General features: G+C 33.3%; 2 protein-coding genes across 2 annotated transcripts; both read left to right on the plus strand.

Annotated features, from left to right (window-relative positions):
* The first annotated feature begins 258 nt into the window (after positions 1–258).
* Positions 259–9,866, plus strand: LOC134714549 (uncharacterized). Its single transcript, XM_063575888.1, has 2 exons — positions 259–438; positions 7,471–9,866. The coding sequence occupies exon 2, from the start codon at positions 8,113–8,115 to the stop codon at positions 9,814–9,816; it is 1,704 nt and encodes a 567-aa protein (XP_063431958.1). The 5' UTR covers positions 259–438; positions 7,471–8,112; the 3' UTR covers positions 9,817–9,866.
* A 3,577-nt stretch (positions 9,867–13,443) lies between these two features.
* On the plus strand, positions 13,444–17,431 carry LOC134714550 (toll-like receptor 3). The gene has a single exon (XM_063575889.1). It carries the CDS (start codon positions 13,601–13,603, stop codon positions 16,121–16,123), a length of 2,523 nt encoding a protein of 840 aa, XP_063431959.1. The 5' UTR covers positions 13,444–13,600; the 3' UTR covers positions 16,124–17,431.
* The last annotated feature ends 5,749 nt before the right edge of the window (positions 17,432–23,180 follow it).

Raw genomic sequence — 23,180 nt, forward strand, 5'->3', positions numbered from 1 at the left:
TCTTGAATGCGACAAAAATAAAATTAAAGCCTGTAAAGGTACTCTATATCCAGTGATGGATGTAAGACATGCGATAGTTTATATACGTGTTAAGTTCCTCAAATTACAAAGATATATCATGTATTTAAAAAACAACTTTAATTCAGTTAAAATCTCAAGTGTCATATAAATGAGCAAGTTTGAATTTGTTGACAAACTGTTCCATGTCAGTGGTTTAAGGTTAAACCTTAATGATAATCCTCTGAACTGCGATTTTAAATCTTATCACCTTGTTTTGAAATCACAAAAGAATGTGTTAAAACTTCTAATAGTTCAGTATATACAATTATATGAAAGAGTTTAAATTCCAATTCGTTTTGAATAGATTTGTTTTCAATGGTAACGGTACCAGCGATCGATACAATGTGAAGCAAAACAATTTGTTCTCTTAGAATGAAGGTAAGAAAATTGAATATGTATTTTCTAAAATTGAATATACCTTGTATCATATGTCAATGTTTTGTTTATTTGTTTACCCTCATATCTTACTATTTTAATCTAGTATTTAATTCATGTTTCAAATGTTTTAAACTTTATCAAAATGTACTCGATAACTTCTGACCGTTTCGAATTGCAAGTTAGTCTATTTGTTTCAATTGAACAGACATATCATTTTAATTAACCATGACATCTCATACCAGGGGGCGGATTCTTTACTTGAGGATATTTTTTTTTGTTATTTCGGAAGGAGGGGGGGGGGGGGCGGTACCTTTGTTAATTTGTTTTACGTTTTTCATCCAAAATGATATTGTGCCGATATTATGGTGACTTACGTGGAATGGTGATCGATGTTAGTCTTTAGTTTTCTGTTGTGTTTTTTGTGATGTTTTTTTTCTTTTAATCTTTTCTTTTGTCATGGCGTTGTCGGTTTATTTTTTACTAATGAGTTTGACTGACCCTGTTGTATCTTTCGCCTCTTTTTCATTTAATGTATATATTACAAGACCTTGCTCATATTCTTAAACCCAGGAGGTTTTAAATCAAAGGTATAATAGAATAATAGCTGAATATAAATTAACTTCCCAGATTGGAAAGTATTTGATAAAGAACAAAACTTGTATGTTAAACACATACAACATGTAGACCCTCGATTCCTGCCAATAAGACAAGAAAATATTTTGAAAATTCTCCAAATTAGCTCAGATAATGATACTTATTCATAAAATTCACATGGGGGAGGGGGAGTATGACCAATTTCTGCTGTATTCTTTACTCAATGAAGAACGTTCCAACAGGCCTCTGCTATCAACGACTAAAATGTTCCTTTAAACTTTGAGACGAGGAAGCAGATTTATAACATATTGTTTCTATCTGTCAACCTTAAAAGCTTTATTTTATATTCAGAACATTGATATCATAGGTTTATTTGACATATTTGTGTTATATACCTATATCCTAGCTAAAGTTCAAAGCAACATATATTTAATAAAAAAATATTTGAGAACATTTTATGTAAACCGAGATGGTGTTTGTTCAACTAATTCTTGGGTTGTTAATTTCAGAAAACGTCATTTCAGATTATCTCGGTGCGTGAGCATCATTTCATTAAATATCAATTTTCCAATATTTCATATCACGAAATCTATATTAAGGTCTTGAATTCAATATGAATTGTTTGAATCTTGATTTTATACGTTAGTTCAGTGCATTGATCTGAGCCCACGCCAGAAAAATCACTTATTTTCGAATTAATCAAAATATCATATTGTAGATTGAAAGGTTTATACTACTAGTATAAAACACACAGAATTATATCATTACCTAATGTTTAAAAGCCAACTAAATATAAGGAATATTTTGTTACAAACTAAAAAAATATCCGGAATTTTGTACAAAATGGCTTCTGCACTATAAAAAAGTTAAACAAAACGTGGAGGTCATACGTACTCATCAGAGTCTGCGTACTCAGAAAAAAATAAGCTTCCATTGTCAGAAAATGAATAATTCCAAGGCAGTTACGTAAGTGAAGCTTTTTAGAAAATAAGAATTATATGTTTTCTTTTCATTTATGCATAATAGTATTGCTTGTTCTCACAGTTGAATGTAAACATTTTTGAATTTTTCATTTACCGTACTTTAAATTCAATTGTTAAAATGAAATTGATTTTATGATTTTAATATTTCATTTCAAGGTTTTGTATGATTCATGTTAGTGAAGTAGACTTTCTATATGTACATTCTATTTTTTTTCTACTTAGAACGATTCTTCGATTGATTTGTAAACCTCTCTTGACAAAAGTTGAAAAGAACATAGAAACATATTTTTGCATGTACGAGGGTCCGGATTCGGGTCCGGAATCGGGTCCTTTATTTCTGTATTCTGTAGTTGTTCATGTCATTTTCTCTACTTTTTATTAGTTCGTTTACGGGGCGTATCATAGTATACCATTGTCAGTTCGTCTGTCAATCGGTCCCATGTTTCCGTCGTACCGTCCGTCCGTCTGTTAATCCATCAGTCCGTCTGTCCATCTTTCCGTCTGTCCGTCAAATGAAAATTTATGTTTGTCAATTTTTTTGTAGATTTTGTCCATTACTCTATTGTGAAAAGCCCATAAAAACTCTCATGTACTTGACATAACTTCAGAGTTACATATAGTAAAAAGATTCTCGCAAAAATAGAATGAAACATTTGATTTAAGGCCTTTGATGAAGGTCGTCATTTATTTAAAGACTGAAGGGTACATGTACGATGTCTTATTATCGAACGCTTACATAGACACCTTAATAATTCTAACAATTAAATAAAATCCTATTTCTCGTTCCTAGTATAAAACATGGCTTCGTTCAAACATATTATATTTGCGAAAAAAAAAAAAAAGAGATTAAACACAAGTTATAGAAACATTAGAGACACCCTCTTCCAATAAAAATATAAGCATACACCAGGAATAATGATGAAAACTTGGTAGGACTGCATGTATCTTAAAACAACAATATACAAAGAAAAAAGTACAATATAAAAATTAGATATGACAAGACTAGACTTAGTGACAATTCACGTTATGAATCTATGCTTTTTTAACCTGATAAATGGTTGGGTAGAATAAACAAAATTCCATATATTTTGTCAAATATAAGGTTTCCTGTATTTATCTCGCATCAAGGTATCTGACCAACTACATTTAGTTTGACTATTAAATCGCATAAAGGTTATCAAGAGCAGTCTCATTATGTGGGGAATAGATTCTGGATATTATATTTTAAAGCTTTTTCTGCGCCTCGACTAGGAACCCAGGGCCATGTACCCTGCTTCCAAATAAAATTGTTCTAGAATGTCAAGTACACCCATCCAATAACTTTTATACATATTTCAAGATTATTCTAATAAATGTCAGGAATATATTTTATAGTAACTTCTGTTTAATTCATTTTTCAATGTTTAAGGATATTTTGTCTTGACAGTGTATTTGCACACTTATTTGTTTTTGTATTTATGTGTATTGAGTTTGTCATTAACCGTTTGATTGCTGACTGATTAATGTCCAGTGGCAAATATTTCATGCATGTTTAGTTCGATAATTTACCATATTCCCATGAGCGTTTTGGGATATTGGCATTTAAGTACCTATAAACAAAAGGTTTAAAATCAAATAACTGAAACGGAAATTTGTTTAAACTTGGGAGATTAACATGACGAGGTTATCAGTATGAAAATCATTAAAGGTAAAATAAAAATTAGAAATTTAATAATCTGATATAATTGTTAAGCACGTCGACAACATTTTTGAAGGAATATGTCAATCACCGTCCTGAAGGATTAAAATAATATTTAGGTTGCGTAAAAAATGCTAAGTAGATTGTTGGCAACAGTTCGATTTAAACCCTCCTTGCTATTTTTTTTTAAAATATTCCGTCGATCAACCAGGGGAGTTCAAATGGTTTTAATGATATGCATCATATTAAAAGATTAAAACTTAAATATGATTATTGAAATACAGTTTTTCGATTAAGCAGGTTGTTATTGGCCAAGGACAAACACTACATCGCGTTGATCCGATATTAAGTTAAGTATTACATAAAAAATGCCTAGGGGATTGACCATCAACATGACCAAACACTACAAAAACAATGTATAAATTCAACATACGTGACGTCAACATGCGGTTCCACGGATATGCACTGACACCTTCATTTTCATAAACAATAAGAAATGTTAAACCAGTATGAAACAAATAAACAATAACGTAAAAGCAATACGAAATGAGAAGCAAAATGGAAATTTATAAGTAAAGTAAAATATATCATTGCATCAAACTTCCCATATTTGGTTGTTGTTATTGTCAAATAAAGGCAACAGGAGTATACCGCTGTGCAAAACTCATAAATCCATGCACAAAAAACAAAATCGGGGTAACAAACTAAAACCGAGGGAAATGCATTAAATATAAGAGGAGAACAACGACATAACACTAAAATGTAACACACATAGACAAAATCCCACGAGAATAACAAATATAACATATATTTATAACATAAAAACCAAATACATGAATTAGGGATAGACAAGTACCGTGACACGTCTTATCGCAATGTGAATTTACACTCAAAAATAAGAAAAAACAAACGACACAATGTATAATGTAATACACAAAGAAACGAACTATAATATAACAATGACCATATTCCTGACTTAGTACAGGGCATTTTATCAAAGATCTTTTATCGAAAGCGTTGGCTGGGTATAGAAATACAACACATGTTAATTTCTGGAATTCTCACGCTTGGCACTAAATCCCTAAATAAAGTGGGCGTCTATTATGCAGTAAGGGTGTATAAATACGAAGCAACGTCGGGCGTAATGGGGACGTTAGACTACTTGATGTGCCATAATAAGGGGGACAACGTTATCTGCACGTGAAAGATACTTGCAACAATTCTTTATGCCCGCGTCACACTGTCCCGATTTTTACGCCGATTGTAACACGATTATGGAAATTTTCAAAATCGGGACTGATCGTACCCAGATCGGGCTATTCGTAGTGCCATCTTTAACAATCGTAGAACCATCGGCCACTTTTTCTAGCCTTCGGAGACAACTTCGGGAAGGGTTCTGAATTTTTTAACATGTTAAAAAAATCCCCGAAGGTGCGTCCGATGTTGAGGGTTCGTATTGAGTTCGTATCACCATCCTCACCATCGTATGGTCACCGGGAATGCATATTGCATTCGTGTTTCCATCGTTTCCATCGGGCAATTTTGACTTTACGATGTCTACACGAATGAATCACGAAGCTACCCGAAGGTCTTAAGATGGCAACACGACTTCGTGAATACCTCGTAATCCCGTCGTATTGCCATCGAATAAAAGTACGAAGGCGACAAGATGAAACATTGACGGCAATAAATCCATCTTAATGTAAGTTAAAATACGTTTAAAGTGCCATGCGCGATATGCACTGGTCAGTCTTTTACGACAGTTAAGAAAGACGTTCACAAAACATGGAGCTTATATCATATGATTATATGAGAACAAGAAAGGCGACATAGTTGTTTCTATTAATTCAAATGGAACAAGAAAATCCGTTATTACGGGCTCAGGATTTACTTTTACAAGTAAAATATTATTTTTTGTAAATTTTTCATATCAAGTAACATAATGAAAATCATAAACGCGCCTCGTACACCAACACTGCAGGTACACGTATATAGAGAAACGAACTTTTCTTCATTATTCTGATTTTTTATGTATCGTCTGAGTTGTTGTCACACGAATGTTTACTCCATAACCATTTTGTTTTCTCTATGCCATATTTTGCCGCATTTGTTGCTTCTCCACTTCCTTCCTTTTGTCTATATTATTATGATATTCTCCTGGAAAGAGCTCTTTTAAAAAAAAAGGCATCAACGAACACATTACCTTACCTTTAAGATAGATCAGTAAACATGGGAATATTTATGGGTGATTATTCAGACTAGTGCACACATTTTACAGTTCAAACAAGACAATGCCGAGCGTGGCATTCCCTTGTATGTAACGTATTAGGGACACATATGGACACTATATTTGTATATGACAAATGCCGAAAATGGTAAGTGGAATATGCATATTTGATACATAAACTATTTTTTTTAGAAATCAACCAAAACATTCAGTAACTGGAAACACCTATAATATTGTCTTTAGAACCTGCAGGTAAAAAAACGAGCAACCAATTTCCCGTGTATAATGCTATTTCAAGGAGAAAAAAACAAGTCTATCTGCATGACCTTGACCTTTGGCCTTGAACGTAAAAAATGTCAAATCATTACAAGGAGGGAAAATATATCAAATGAGTTTAAAATCTCTTGAAGCATATTTGTTTTAGAGTGTCCACAAGGGTGATATAACCTTGTATTACAACTGCCACTGTGACCTCGACCTTTGAACTTTAAAGTTAATAGTGCTTAAGATATAATTCTCAACGAGTAACACCATACCACGTTTTTAGCATTTTGGTTCTAGAGTGTCCATACCAATTTTATCTACCTGATTTTGGTGGCATTATATGCAGACTCAGAGTTAAGTTTTACCCTTCAAGCCCACGGTCTTCCGTCTTATGATGAAACCAGAAATGAAATACAATATAATATATATTCAATATTGATCAAACAATTTAAAACGCGTGATGACTTCGGCATTTAATTTAAATGCATCGTAAGCTACATACACGACGTCTTTTAGACTTCGTATGGCCATCGCGTTAACATCGTAATCCATCGTGTAGCCTTCGTAATCCATCGCGTAGCCTTCATTATCCATCGTGTAGGCTTCGGCTGAGATATGAAGCTTAAATACCCGTCTTCGGTTAACCTTCGTATGTCCATCTTTTGGTATCGTATATAATTTCGGCATCATCGTATAGACTTCGTTATTCATCGTACTTGCTTCGGTCACTTTTTGGTATTTTAACGAGATCGGGAACTACTTCGTACGAACTTACAATTTTCGCATTCGTGTGTCCATCGTATATAAAAATCGGGACAGTGTGACGCGGGCATTAAGGAGTCCAGAGAGGGCATGTTGCTAGAACAAACTTACTGTTATGTTTTTCTTTTCCGTATTAAACATGCATTAAACAACTAGACGTGACACGCCAACAATACACGTCATTTGCAATCGTCCCGATTCCAACACGACTTGGCTGTTGTACTTGGCTTTGAACTAGTTTTTCTGTAGCTTTATATAGACTACTTTCAAGCTGGTTTCTTTTGTGTTTATATTAGTTGTTTTATTGTGTTTTAAGTAATTTACAACTATGTTTTACAATTGTTCCCCGGTGTCTTATTGGCAATAATACCATATCGCCTTCTTTCTATAAAGTAGGTAACCATAGGGCCTTCCATACAGCAAGATTGGTTCAATAACCGATTATTTCCTTTAAATTTTATTATTTTATGTATTTACTATTTATTTATTTTTGAAAGATAACATATTTATTTCTTACTTCACAGGAAGAAAAAAAGACTTTGAACTAATTGAGGAAATCTACTGTGTAAAGACCGTTATCGACGCCTTGGAAGTGATTGTTATAACAAGTAATCGTTAGACATACGTTAACAACAAACAATCGTCGTATTCAAATAAAATCTCAATAGGGAATTACAATACAAACATTGATTATCAGCTTAGAAATGGAATTTGTTAATATGTATACAGTGAAGTTAGTCAATACAGATATAATCAAAATTGTTTGAACCACCTGATTTGAATGACAGTGAACTTTGGTAAACTTTTACACGCGCCACTTGTCGTAACCGTGTTTCGGCGTTGAACCTACTTAGAATAGAAAGATTAAATTTGTGGGGGTATTTAAATACACTTCGTATAAAGATTTATGAAACCAAATGCTTTTTAATTTGTGATCAATATTGAAAAAAGGTTGAAAGTTAAAACCGCCTGGTAATTCAATAGAGTTGATGTGAGAAAATTATTCTCCAATTACCATATAAAATAGATGTTTGGTAACATCATACAATCAATAGTATTTCCGTGTAAATAGATATATTTGGATCTTTTTCATTAATGTTTACAAAGAAACTGCCATTAGAAAACAATAAACAATTACTTAACTCATTATTTGTTTATATGGAATTATGGGTCCATTGAATACATATGAATACCCAATGGACGTGTGCAGCGAAGAAGGATACGGTAATGAGACATGGCAGACTAGTTCCCGCCTTTCCTGGTACTATTCTGACGATTTCGACGAAACCAGGCTTCCATCGGCTTTCTCTGAGATGGGTATTGAGGAAACTGACGAAGGCAGACTTTCGCGCGCTTTACAGTCATGGATGTCGGACTATGTGATAAAAAGTATCGAGCCAATGGACAAACCTGCTTTGCAACCAATATTCTCTGGAAAATTAGGAAAAGATAGAGAGAAAATTAGTGTAGATAGAACCAGGCGTGTTCCAAGTGTTATTAAACGGTCTAAAAGCGAAAGAAAGGGAACCTCCATGGAAAAAGATTCAAAATTTAAAAAACGTCCAAACGATTCTTTTAAACTTCGACGATCGGTGAGTGAAATGAAAGGGAAGCGTCCCCATCAAAAACATAGAAATGAAACTGGACGTCTGAAACGTACACCTAGTGACGATTCTATTTCAACTCACTATTCATCTTTATTTGAACTTTCGTCTCTTGAAGAAAAGTCCGATGTTGTTACTTTTCAAGGTTTGAAATCTAAGAAAAGGGGGAGACATAAAAATGAAATAAAAGAACGACAATCGCCAGAATCTGTTCCTAGTAAATGGGTAGAACTTGCTAATAAGAGAAGTCTAGGCGCATTTGAAAAATTTATGAGAGCTCAAAATGTACTTCAGGTTGATACGTTTGGTACAAATAAGGGTCAATTTGAATCAGAGGCATTTGAGTTGATGGATCCCAACGAGCGAAAAATGATATTCAATTGTGGAAAACAAAGTGGAATAAGATACAACAAAGAACTTAAGAAAAGTGGAAGTACAACTACTTTAAACATAAATATTCCATTGCCACGACAACAGAAAAAGTTACGTACTTTATCTGCCGGACATAAACCTCTCAGTAAGGGTCTAAATTTGGAGGAGGCTAGACAACAACTAGCAAGAGAACGTCAATTAGCCATGGCGCGTCAAAGGCAGGAAAGTAGAAGTGGAAGACCTAGAAGAAGATCTACTCATTCACGGTTAGCATCCGCGCGTTCAGAAATCAGTTCAAATGTTTCATGTACAACGCCGTCAATACGCTCAATATCACCTGCAACTACATACGAAAAACCGGAAACTATGTGGAAAGGGGATAAGGAAATCCTGGAGATGGATTTAAGGCGTGGCCTAACTACACGTGTTCAAAAAAGGATTAAAACAACTACGTCTGCTTTGGAACGTGTTACCGGTTACGGTGAAAATAATGCATTACAAAAAACAGTTGGGAGATGCGAGGATTTCCCGCATCTTGTTGATGATGATTACGGATTTAAACCAAAAATCATCCAGAAAATGAGAATATCCCCATACCTTAGTAATGTGATCCGAACAGACATAAAGGTAAGAATGGGTCGACCCAGATATCACGAAATCAAAATCAGAGACTTAGAATGGTGGAATCGAGGCCAATCATTAAACCGAGCACATAGAAATTTGAAAGTATTTAATTGGTTGCATAGTCTACGTGAGGATGATTTTGAACACTTATTAGATTTAGACATAATTGACAAACCACCTGAATCTAGGGACGACATTGCAAATATGCACGTGGAATCAGCAGACGAACCGGATATCAAACCTCTTTATCAAACAGATTTTTTTAAATGAATTGTGATCAATTGTGTTCTTGTATGAAATCTAGTCCATAGAATTCAATAAAATTTTCAAAATTCAAATATAAGTTACAAACATGCTTTTATTTCTCCAATACATATAACCGTGCATACAATCAGATGGATTAACACATTAAAGAAGAGCTAGGCATATTATTTTGGTGTACACAAAAGTAAAATCACAAAAATACTGAACTCAGATGAAAATTCAATACGGTAAGTCCCTAATCAAATGTCAAACTAAAAATCTCAAACACATCGAATGAATGGATAACAACTGTTATATTCCTGTCTTGGTACAGGCATTTTCCTATGTAGAGAGTTGGTCCAGGAGATTAAACCTGGTTTTTTAGCTAGCCACACCTCACACTTGTATGACAGTCGTATACAATTCCATTATATTGACAACAATGTATGAACACAATAAACAGACATAAAAGGTATAAAAAAGGCAAAAATAGGGTACAGCTGTCAACATTGTATTATATACTTACTCCAATGTGTTTTTTTTAAATCTGAGACGTACCAGTCAGTGATATTATTTGCCTTAAATTAGTGGAAAATAAAGGCTTTTTCCCCTAGAGAAGAATTCCAATTCGAAAAAAAATGGTTTAAAGTTTTTCCCAAAAAGACAACTTTTTTCCCAAACAGTGCAGTCTCAGTGGTAATTGTGCATAAATACAAACTGAAAAACACTAATTTAAACAATTTTCTTGCCTAAAATGGCTATTTGTGCACATTTGAGGGTCTATTTATGTATTATCACTGACAAAATGGAGTCTTATTTTAAAGCAGGATTTGACTCTTAGAAATGGGTGTGTAAATTGAAGTTTCAGTCAAATTCATGGTTTATTTTAAATTTCCCAATTTGATGAAAACGAAGCATATTTTCCCAATAAAAAAAAGGTATAGGTAGTTTTGAAAAAAGGCAACAGTTCCCATCGATTTCGTGGATGACGATAAAACACGAATTTAAATTTCATAGTTAACTTATCAGCAGACTTTGGCAAAACCACGAAATTAAATATCCACGGAACTAGAGTTCTTCCTCAATCCACGAAAATTGGTACCCACGGAAATAAATGAATCAATATTATACTTTTTATTCACTGCGAGCAGATTTGCCTTATGTCACACTCTTTAGTTCCGCGTGCTTAGTTGAGTGGCAGCAAATTTTCAAATAATCTCATTAAGATCCTTTATGGAGTTATTGTCTCTGAAACACAATTTTTGTTTTGCAATTTTCATAGGTGAGAAAGTTTGATTGAAAAAAGGATTTGTTAACGGATTGCTTAAGAGACAACTTTATGTTGGTCCTTGATGCTCCTCAGCTTCGTACTTTATTTGGCCCTTTTAACTTTTTTGGATTCGAGCGTCACTGATGAGTCTGATGTAGACGAAACGCGAGTCTGGCGTTTAGATAAAATTTAGTCCTAGTATCTATGATGATTTTATTTATTAATATGCAACGGAACAAAGAAAATATTAGTCTATTCAACAAAATTTAAATGAAGTGAAAATAATCAATTGTTATCGTGAAAACTAAAGGTTGAAATTGAAAAAAAACCACAACACATAAGCTTCACAATATCTTCCAACATGAATATCTATTTTCGCTTTAAATGTAGATTATACTGTTTTTGCATTTGTGTTTATTATTCCCAAATTATTTTTCAGTTCATTCATCTGAAAGGTTGACAAATTCACCAACACACGAAATCCATTAAAAAATCCGTGTTATCTTTATAGTTCTTTTTTAACTAAGTAATTCTCAATATTACTTATACAATTTGAAAATAACGAAAGTTTTAGTCACTTTGTTGCAAATATAGTTAAAGAAAGCATTATTATTTTAAAAAAAAATCATCATTCAAAATTAACGTTATACAAAGCGGCATAACTCAAACACTAAAGAGACCGCTCACTGATATCTTAAATATAAATTTTACTTACGTTTTTATCTTTCAAACGAAGATTCGTATGCAGAACAAAATTTAATAAATAGTTGCTCCTTATTTAAGATATTTCAAACCTACATTTTGAATTGCGAACAAACAATTTTGGTGTATTTTTTTTTATCTTATTGGGAATCATACCACATCATCTTATGTTTATATCTCAGTATTAAAAAAAACAACATCTGGATCATTACTGAAAAAGTCTTGAAAGTCTACGATAATCTGTCATTTGCAGATCCAATGCAGATAACAGCTATACGCCTTCCATTCTCAATGTATAGGTTACACATGCATGATTAATTCAATCTGATTACTTAATATATATCCCCGATATTTTCCCTTTTCTTTAACAGACCGGAACAGAGCGAAATATAAACACACACCAAAAAAATACGGTATTTCTTGCCGATCAATTTTTACAGATTGAGGAAGACGGAGTGTTCAGCCATAATCACTAATTTTCGATTCGAGCCTGACAATTCTACTTAATTAAGGTTTGAGTCGAACACACTTGACACTTGACTTAACAGGCTAGTAATACAACAGTTTTACTACTAAGACCACTCGGCCACAGAGACTTCTCAGTTACTAGTACTTAGAATCTCCTTGATATTAAAGCGGTTTTGTTTATGTCAAGACACACTTATGAAAATGACTTCGGTAAATAAAGGCAACAGTAGTATACCGCTGTTCAAAAATCATCAATCGGTTGAGAGAAAACAACAAATGGAAGTTTTTAACGACCTTGACTGGCTATACAGCCCTTGCACGGTCGGTTTGAGAGAAAATACATCCGGGTTACAAACTAATACCGAGGGAAACACATCAGCTATATAAAAAAAAACAACGGAACAATAAATATTGAAGTGCAACAAAAACAAACGTCAATGCAACATACATAGAAACGAATTATAAGATAACAACTGCCATTTTCCTAAATTGATAAAATGAATATACATTAGCGTTACATATATCAATGGCAATATTTAAACGCCAAACGACAGGGCAAAGGATATGATCCACTTTGCGATGGGAATGCAACAATGAAATATTGGAATAATCACGTTTGAATTGGTTATGGTTTGAGGACAACAATCAATGTCAACCTTATTTGAAGTTTGGTCTCTTGTTCTTCTTTTTTTTTCTTGTTTTTTTTATATACAATATTTCATCGTCATCTGATGGTCCGTAAGTATCCTGATACATTTAAAGTTCATTAGGATATATATGGTGCATAGTAAACCCAGTTTGGAAGAAGCCCGAGTACGATGTCAGAAAAGGTAACAAAAGAAACTTAACAAACAAAATGACAAAAGTTCATTATGATATATTAGATACATGCACTCACAAAAATGTAGATAATCCATTGACAGGGAATACCAGTATATCTGAAAATCATATTCAAGAACTTGACAAGATTTGTCTTTTTTTTGTATTTGAACTCGGTCAAGCGCTTTACGAATGATGCTTATATTTCTATACCTGCGTGGTTACATAATTTTTTGAAATTAACATAAAAAGAGTTACCCGGAAGAAAGGTATTAAATGCTATTAGTTAAAGCGTATGGTAGATCCCTTTAATAGGTTTTGTCAATCCACATATCAAAGAGTAGGTTTGCCAAGATATTTAAATTGAAATAGTGTACGATAGTTATTTACCGTGACTGTGGACAGATACAATTTTGACATCTGAATCAATTTAAGCCACAACACAAATGATTCTGTGATCTGTTCGTGGTCTTTTTTCATGTGTGCGTGTATTAAATATGGAATTATAACGATATAAGTTAAATATGTCTGGGTTTAAACACAATTATTAGGATGTATAACTGTATTTGTCATATAGTGCCGGGCCTTTTCACGTTACTTAATTTAGTATATACTCAAGACTGTAACATTACAGTTCATGATCATTTATCAGAACAAGTGAAGATAGCTGACTGCAGTAAAAGAGGTTTTAGCGAAGTTCCACAGTCACTCCCGCGTGATATCACCGTTCTGGATCTTAGTGGAAACAAATTTCGTCATATCAGTAATTACTCTTTTGAAAATTACAGTTTATTGCACAATTTATCGTTGGCTAAAAACAAACTTCACATTATTGAGGATCATGCATTTTATGGATTAAGCCGATTGATGGTTTTGAATATGAGTGAAAATATTTTGAACCTAAGATATGTCTATACACCACAAATGCTTTTGCCGTTGCAAAATTTAATTAATCTGGATATACGACGGAATATTCCGAATCAACCAACAGTGGATTTATACCATTATCCTGATCAAGCTTTTGCAGTTTTAAAAAAGCTAGAATTCTTAGCATTAGATATGGCTCCAAATCCGATTTTCGGAATAGGATTTCAAGGGCTGAAAAATCTGAAATCGTTAACGTTTGAATTTTGTTTTTTAAAATATCTTCGCGGATATACATTTGAAAACTTTTCATCGAATCTAGACGAATTGAAACTGACTAGATGTCATTTAAATTTTTTGGAAGTTGAAAACAATGCTCTTGTCCCTTTCCCTAATATTACCAAAATACATTTTGAAGAATCATGCATGCATCTGATACGGGCTCTTAACATGCTGTCGCCATATAATGGTAAAACTATTGAAATATTGAATTTTCGAGGTCTTAACTGTCCTATCTTCAATAGTAAAGAATATCCGTTTGCGTTAACTATCACTAGTGACATGATGAGATATCTGAAAACAATTTGTGTAGAAGTTTTAGATTTATCAGACAACGGGATAGTTGATTTTGATGAAAACTCGCTATTGTTATTTGATCGAACAGAGTGTTTAAAACATTTATATTTTAAAGGAAACAGGTTTGCGTTTGCTTATGGAAGACATATGGAAGAGTTAAAATCATTTTTTAACAAATCTGTTACATTGAAAACATTTGACTATTCTTATATTCCAGTTCGGTTTAAGCTGAAAGAAAAAGATTTTTATCACCAAGGAAAAGACTATCATGTTTCTAACAGTTTAGTTTATTTACCACGTTCTTTAGAAAAATTAGCTATGAGTAATATAATATGTGAAGATATAACTAGAATATTTTATATACGTCAAGGAAGCAATTTGACGTATCTTGATATATCGTTCGGTTATTCAAATAATGCTGTCCTGTTTGAAGTAAACGCAACAAACAAAGTTGAAACTTTAGTCCTAGATGGTCATTATCACGTGACATTGTACACAATAGAGCTTGTTAATTTTATAAATGTAAAATATCTTTTGTGGAGAAGTGCTAGGTTGTTTCATATAATGCATGCTCGTTCAGATGATATGTTTTTTAAAAGATTTATAGCACTTTTTAGAAAATTTGAATACCTCAATCATTTGGATATGTCAGATAATAGTCTTTATATTTTACCAAAACATTTATTCCTTAATATTAATCATCTATTAGAATTATCTTTGTCTAGGAATTTATTTCAGGCCATTCCAAGAGAGATAATCTCTCAAAAGGATATTAAAAGCCTTGACCTTAGTAAAAACTTACTACCAACAGTGGATTATAAAACTCGTGTTTGGGCGGATGCAATGAATCAGAAACATGGTTTATATTTTCTTCTTGCTGACAATGCATTTGAATGTAATTGTGATAATTTGAATTTCATAAAGTGGATACAAGAAACCAAAGTAAATTTAGACAGCAGATCATACAAATGTACACTTTTAAACGGTACTCTTATAACCGTACTCGAAGCATATGCTCAGATGCATGATTTGTTTTCCAGCTGTAGAAATTCAATATGGCTGATGGTTTCTTCCATTTTGTTAGGAACAGGTTGTATTGTGACTGTGCTACTTCTTATATACAGTAGACGATGGAACATAGCTATATTGTTTTACCGCATATTCCGAAAAATTATTGAAAAGAAATACGGTAAAAATTACGCTTTTGATGTTTTTGTTTCATATGAAGGGGATAGCATACCTTGGATAAAGAACTACTTCATTCCAAAGTTAGAAGACGAATGGAAACTTAAAATATGCGTAAAAGATCGCGACTTTTACGTCGGACACTCATTTTATGATGCAGAGGCAGAGAGCATAGAAAACAGTAGACATGTTATATTTTTACTAACTCCAATATTTAAAGACTCGCAAGACTGTCTGTTTGAAATTGATAGAGTGAAACATGAAATAAGTATGCAGAACATTGAAAATGTCATAGTCATATCTAAAGATATAACTTTAAAAGATATTCCTGAAGGGCTTACTCATATTTGGAATTATGTATTATTTATCCAGTGGCCAGAAGACTGTCATGATCATGACTTAACATGGCAAAAATTGAGAAAGTGGATATGCAATGATTTGCTCTATTAGATTGTATGATACTATTATTATTTAGTTAGAACGACAGGTGTCTCTTAAAAATTGAAAGGAACACTTTTATAAATTTAAAATCATGAAGGTTCAAAAATTTCTTTGGTGTTAATGTCCTTGATCTGTATAAGGTTTCATGATTCCTTTAAAAAAAACATGTTATTTAGTTTCTTTTACAACTTAAAATTTATTCATACCATGCTTTTTATGTGAAATTGGAAAAGTTTTATCTTGTAACACTTCCTTGTGTATTTCCCCAACTATGATATATTTTATAATTTAAAATCATGTTTGTACTCATTAGCTACTGATATTTTTAAAGAATTGAATGCTTCTTTTTGTAACTGCATTGGGGTGTAAAAGCGTTGACCCAAGTCCATTTATGTTTGATGCGCGTAAGCGCTTCATTCTAAAAATGTGCGCACATTCTGAGGCGTACAAAAATTCTTAGTATTTCTAATATTAAAGATTTACACAAGAAAAGGCATATGACGTCTTTTCAGATTGTGCAAAAAACTAGATCAACATTTGGCGGATTTTTTTTTTCACATTGAGAGTTATGACCATAAAAGAAAGAGGTTCAACAACTTGTGAACATTGATTATCACTCTCGTTATTTAATGTGGTTTGGGTGTCTTTCGCTATCTTCCATTGTGAAAAACAGAGAATCTAAGGTTGATGTTCAATCAAGTTCGCAAAAATTGATGCAGGAATGCAGTTAATAAATGTGAATTTGCATTTAAAAGAACAAATTTATTAGCTTATAACTTATAAATATTAATATTTTTACAAGTGTGAATAAATTTAGCTTGATTTTTACTGGTTTTTTTTGTATTGGAATTTAAAGGGGAGGTATCTCTGAAATAGTGCATTTTCTAAAGGAATCTACATGGAATTTTGCTATTTTGAATTCTAGCCGGGAGAAAACGTTTACTCTCAATATTGAAAGATCATTATAACATTTTTTTTCTCGCATTGTCAAAAATGAATAAGAAATAAAAATAGCACAATATCAAAATTTATAAAACAATATAATACAACATTGTCCCTGAATTTGTTTGTCCTGTAGTTTTGTGGCTTTGAAATACATTCAACGTTGTTGCTATCGTTATTTCAGTACCTGTTGCTTGTAACAACATCGCGACATTTATTGAAGGCATATAAAGAAAAGCGTTTCGAACGATTGAAATTGTTTAAATTGTTGTTTTGTTCATTGACGGCAGGGGTAGGGAGAACGTATTTTATAAATTATGATTTGAATCTTAATTTGTGATCTTTTTTTTTTTGGTCTTCATGAAAGTGCATGAACATTTTTGCATCACAACATTGTACAAGTCTATAATCATGGCTTCATAAAACTAAAATTTAAAAAAAAACATGTCTAGAGGATAATAATTAGTTATCAAAGGTACCAGAATTATAATTTGATACGATATTCCCGGACTTGTATTTTCTATCATGACTCCCTTGATAGAGGCTTGCTGCTTACAAGGAAGAGTTCCAAATGGTGAAGTTGAAATAATCCCTTTGAAAATTTTACGGACGGCATCACGAGTTTGTTGACTGTTATGGGATAACCGTTTCACACATGATATCGGATATGTTCCTTATGTCGTAACTTCAATCCACTTCCCTTTTCACCATTAATGTGACCTACAGAATATGACTATATACCGAGTTTGTAATAACATGAACAACACGACAGGTGCCATATGTGGAGCAGGATCTGATATTCCTTCCGGAGCATCTGAGATCCCCCCAGTGTTTTGTGGGGTTCGAGTTGCTAATTTTTAGCTCACCTGGCCCAAAGGGCCTATTGAGCTTTTCCCATCACTTTGCGTCCGTCGTCCGTCGTCGTCCTGCGTCGTTAACTTTTACAAAAATCTTCTCCTCTGAAACTACTTGGCCAAATTAAACCAAACTTGGCCACAATCATCATTGGGGTATCTTGTTAAAAAAATGTGTCCGGTGACCCGGACCCAGCAAATCTGACTGAATAAAATTGTTAATCATGTCAACATCTGTCTGCCCTGAAATTTTCAGATGAATCGGACAACCTGTTGTTGGGTTGCTGCCTCTGAATTAGTAATTTTAAGGAAATTTTGCTGTTTTTGGTTATTATCTTGAACATTATTAAAGATAGAGATAAACTGTAAACAGCAATAATGTTCAGCAAAATACGATCTACAAATAAGTCAACATGACCGAATTGGTCAGTTGACTCCTTTAGGAGTTATTGCCCTTTATTGTCAATTTTAACCATTTTTCGTAAATTTTAGTAATCTTTTACAACAATCTTCTCCTCTGAAACTACTTGCCCAAGTAAAACCAAACTTGGCCACAATCATCATTGGGGTATCTAGTTGAAAAAATGTGTGGCATGACCCGGACAACCAACCAAGATGGCCGCCACAGCTAAAAATAGAACATAGAGGTAAAATTCAGTTTTTGGCTTATAACTTTGAAACCAAAGCATTTAAAGCAATCTGACATGAGGTAAAATTGTTTATCAGGTCAACATGTATGTGTTCTGGAATTTTCAGATGAATCGGACAACCGATTGTTTGGTTGCTGCCCCTGAATTGGTAATTTTAAGGAAATTTTGCTGTTTTTTGTTATTATCTTGAACATTATTATAGATAGAGATAAACTGTAAAAAGCAATAATGTTCAGCAAAATACGATCTACAAATAAGTCAACATAACCGAAATGGTCAGTTGACCCCTTTAGGAGTTATTGCCCTTTATTGTCAGTTTTTAACCATTTTTCGTAAATTTTAGTAATCTTTTACAAAAAACTTCTCCTCTGAAACTACTTGCCCAAGTTAAACCAAACTTGGCCACAATCATTATTGGGGTACATAGTTTTAAAAATGTGTGGCGTGACCCGGCCAACCAACCAAGATGGCCGCCACAGCTAAAAATAGAACATAGAGGTAAAATTCAGTTTTTGGCTTATAACTCTGAAACCAAAGCATTTAAAGCAAACCTGACATGGGGTATAATTGTTTATCAGGTCACAATCTATGTGCCCTGGAATTTTCAGATGAATCGGACAACCGGTTGTTGGGTTGCTGCCCCTGAATTGGTAATTTTAAGGAAATTTTGCTGTTTTTGGTTATTATCTTGAAAATTATTATAGATAGAGATAAACTGTAAACAGCAATAATGTTCAGCAAAATAAGATCTACAAATAAGTCAAATGACCGAAATGGTCAGTTGAGCCTTTTAGGAGTTATTGCCCTTTATTGTCAATTTTTAACCATTTTTCGTAAATTTTAGTAATCTTTTACAAAAATCTTCTCCTCTGAAACTACTGGGCCAAATTAAACTAAACTTAACCATAATCATCATTGGGGTATCTAGTTTAAAAAATGTGTGGCGTGATCCGGCCAACCAACCAAGATGGCCGCCACAGCTAAAAATAGAACATAGGGGTAAAATGCAGTTTTTGGCTTATAACTCAAAAACCAAAGCATTTAGAGCAAATCTGACATGAAGTAACATTGATTATCAGGTCAAGATCTATCTGCCCTGAAATTTGCAGATGCATCGGACAACCTGTTGTTGGTTTACTGCCCCTGAATTGATAATTTTAAGGAAATTTTGCAGTTTTTTTGTTATTATCTTGAATTTTATTATAGATAGAGTTAACTGTAAAAAGCAATAAATGTCAGCAAAGTAAGATCTACAAATAAGTCAATATGATCGAAATGGTACGTTGCCCCCTTTAGGAGCAATTGCCCTTAATAGTCAACTTTTAACCATTTTTCGTAAATCTTAGTAATCTTTTACAAAAATATTCTCCTCTGAAACTACTGGGCCAAGTTCATTATAGATAATTGTTAGCAGCAAGAATGTTCAGTAAAGTAAGATGTACAAACACATCACCTTTTGTCTTTGAGCACTGGCACTAAGATTTTCACGAGCAAGCTGATATATCTCTTCAAGCTGTGATTGCAACTTTTCAACATCATTATTATTTGTGAACATACTTTGTTCAGGGAATGGGAAAATTATATGATTAGGAAGTATTACTTCTCTACCTAAAATTATCATATTTGGAGTAAATCCAGTAGCGGGATGTATCATACTTCGGTAAGCTGACATCAATATACCGATGTAAACATCCCAGTCATTTACATTTTTGTTAACAAAATTCTGAATCATTTTCTCAAGTGTAGCATTGAATTTTTCAATGACACCATTAGAACAGGGTCTGTAAGAAGTTGACCTTGTCTTTTTAATTTCAAATAATTTATAAATCTCCATGAAAATTATGCTTTCAAAGTTTCTGCCTTGATCTGTATGTATTTCAAGGGGTGTACCAAATCTGGAAATGAACTCTTGGACCAATTTCTCAGCAACTTGTTCTGCTTGTTGATCTGGAAGTGGGAACGCTTCCATCCAACGTGTAAAATGATCCCCAATGACTAAAATAAATCTGTTACCACGTTTTGTCTTTGGTAAATACCAATTACATCTAAAGCAACCCGATCCATAGGGTAACCAGCTATGTATGCTTACAGAGCTGCTTTTTGCCTTTTGCCTAAAGCTTTGTTCCTGTTACAAACTGAACAACCTTTTATATGTATTTTGATGTCTTCATTCATCTTATACCAATGAAAATTAGATGTAACCTTCTCTAGAGTTTTATTAACTCCAAAATGAGCTGCATATAAAGTATTATGACAACTACTAACAACTTCTTTTCTCAAAATCTTAGGTACTAATAACTGATAAGAAATCCCATCATTTGGTTATAACCTTTTTTGATATAAAACTCCATTTTCTTTATGTAAAAGATTAAAATTTAACCAGTACTTCCTAACAGATGGACTGTTTGCCATTACTTCATCCCTTTTAGATACAATATTATTATCCGTCCACTGATGTATAAATTTCAAATCATTATCCTCTCTTTGAAATGTTTCAATTTCGTTGGTTGTATAACCATCTAATCAATTTGATTGCATCAGTTTCTTATTTTGACTTTGAGTCACTGCTCTTACTCCTCAAGAAAATGTATTTTGACTGATATTTCCATCATTATCCACCGTAAAATTAAATTCAGACCAGTCATTTACAACAGATTGACAAGTACTACAATCTTCTTTATATTGGCCATCTTTCTGATGTGTACATAATAGATTTTCACCATCTTTACGAGATAGGGCATCAGCATTCTGATGTTTTACTCCTGGTCTGTGCTGTATTTCATAACTAAACTGAGAAACAAACTCCAATCATCGTGCAACTTGACCCTGTGTATCTTTAAATCCAAAAAACCATTTAAGTGAGCCATGATCAGTACGTAACAGAAATTTCTGACCAGACAAATAATGTCGATACTGATGTATGAAAGTAATGACAGCTAGAAGTTCACGCCGTGTAACGCTATACCTTTGTTGGTGTTTATCAAGTTTCTAGGAACCAAATGCTATAACCATTTCTTTTCCATTTTGAACTTGAGACAATGCAGCACCAATTCCAACATTAGAAGCATCAGTATCCAGAATAAAAGGTATATTTGGTAAAGGATATGACAAAATTGGAGCTTTACACAAAGCATTTTTCAGATTTTCAAAAGCAGTCTGACATTCTGGATTCCATACAAAAGAAACATCTTTTCTAGTGAGTCTGCTTAATGGAGATGCAACCTCACTAAATTTCAAAATAATAAATTGTCAATATTAATTACAGAGGCCAATAAACTGCTGAACCTCCTTCACAGTGCTTGGAGTCTTCCAATTTTTAACAGATTCTACAATTTTGGGATAAGGATGATCTCCTTTATTGGACACGACATGTCCTAAGTAGTGAACCTCATTTTTCAAAAAATCACATTTAGATGGTTTCAATTTTAACCCTAAGTTTTCCAATCTTGACAAAACTTCATCAAGTCGCTGAAAATGCTCTTCTACATTTGAACTATAGATAATAATGTCATCTAAATAAAAGAGCAATGTTTTCCACTGAAGCCCGCGAAAAATCAACTCCATACATCTTTGAATGTACTAGGAGCATTGCTAAGACGAAAGGGCATTTTTATATACTCATACAACCCGTACTTTGTTATAAAAGCAGTTTTATGACTGTCTTCCTCCGCCATACGAAGTTGCCAATAACCTGACTGAAAATCGCAGACTGAAAATAAATTTGCGTTAGCTAAACAATCAAGGCACATAGATATTTTAGGAAGTGGGTATGCATCCCGTACACTAAACTGGTTTAATTTTCTGTAGTCCACACACCAGCGTACTGAGCCATCTTTCTTTCTTACGAGAACCACCCCTGATGCCCCGGCTGATTTTGAAAGTCTGATAACACCTTGCTCAAGTTGGTCCTTCAAATATTTTTCTTATTCCCCTTCAAAATTTTGTGGTGTGCGCCTCAACGGTTGTCTTATAGGAGCTGCCCCTGCTGTTTCAATTTTATGTTCAATAAATGAACAAGTACCTAAATCAGTTTTATTCTTAGCAAACGCATTCTGATTTTTAATCAAAACCTCAGCCAACTTAATTTTATCTTTAGAATTATTCAGTTTGACACAACTCTTGTCATATAGATCCTTCAAATAACCCTGTAACTTCGGAGTGTCGGCCTGAACTCCACTGTTAATAGTGTCTACACTAGAAACCTCTTAACATTTTAAATCATCAGGAATATAAGGGGGTTCAATCAGATCACCCTGACTAATACCTTTACCGATTTCAAACCAATTACTTATTCCTTCAGTTGAACTGGAAACATTACTACTATGTCTATCTTCATATACAAAATTGTCAAACTTAACAACAGGATGAATTTCCCCTTACAAATATTTCTTACGAATCTTCACAGGAGAACTGTCTATCTATAGTTTCACAAATTACCCCATGACCAACTAAAATTACTTCTGAATTAGGAGGGATAGTTACAGTCTCTTTTAATAAAATTCTAGCTACATTGTCTGATCTTCTCTGCACATCAAAATCAATCCAGACCCCTTGCATTTCTAATCCCCTTTTTGTATTAAAAGTAATGTCTTTTTTATCAATAACATCACAGCCTAATAA

Source organism: Mytilus trossulus, chromosome 4 (assembly GCF_036588685.1).
Source record: "Mytilus trossulus isolate FHL-02 chromosome 4, PNRI_Mtr1.1.1.hap1, whole genome shotgun sequence".
In the NCBI taxonomy this organism is placed as follows: domain Eukaryota; kingdom Metazoa; phylum Mollusca; class Bivalvia; order Mytilida; family Mytilidae; genus Mytilus; species Mytilus trossulus.

Coding starts and splice junctions, on each gene's coding strand:
- LOC134714549 (XM_063575888.1), top strand. CDS start 8,113: ATGGGTCCATTGAATACATATGAATACCCAATGGACGTGTGCAGCGAA.
- LOC134714550 (XM_063575889.1), top strand. CDS start 13,601: ATGTATAACTGTATTTGTCATATAGTGCCGGGCCTTTTCACGTTACTT.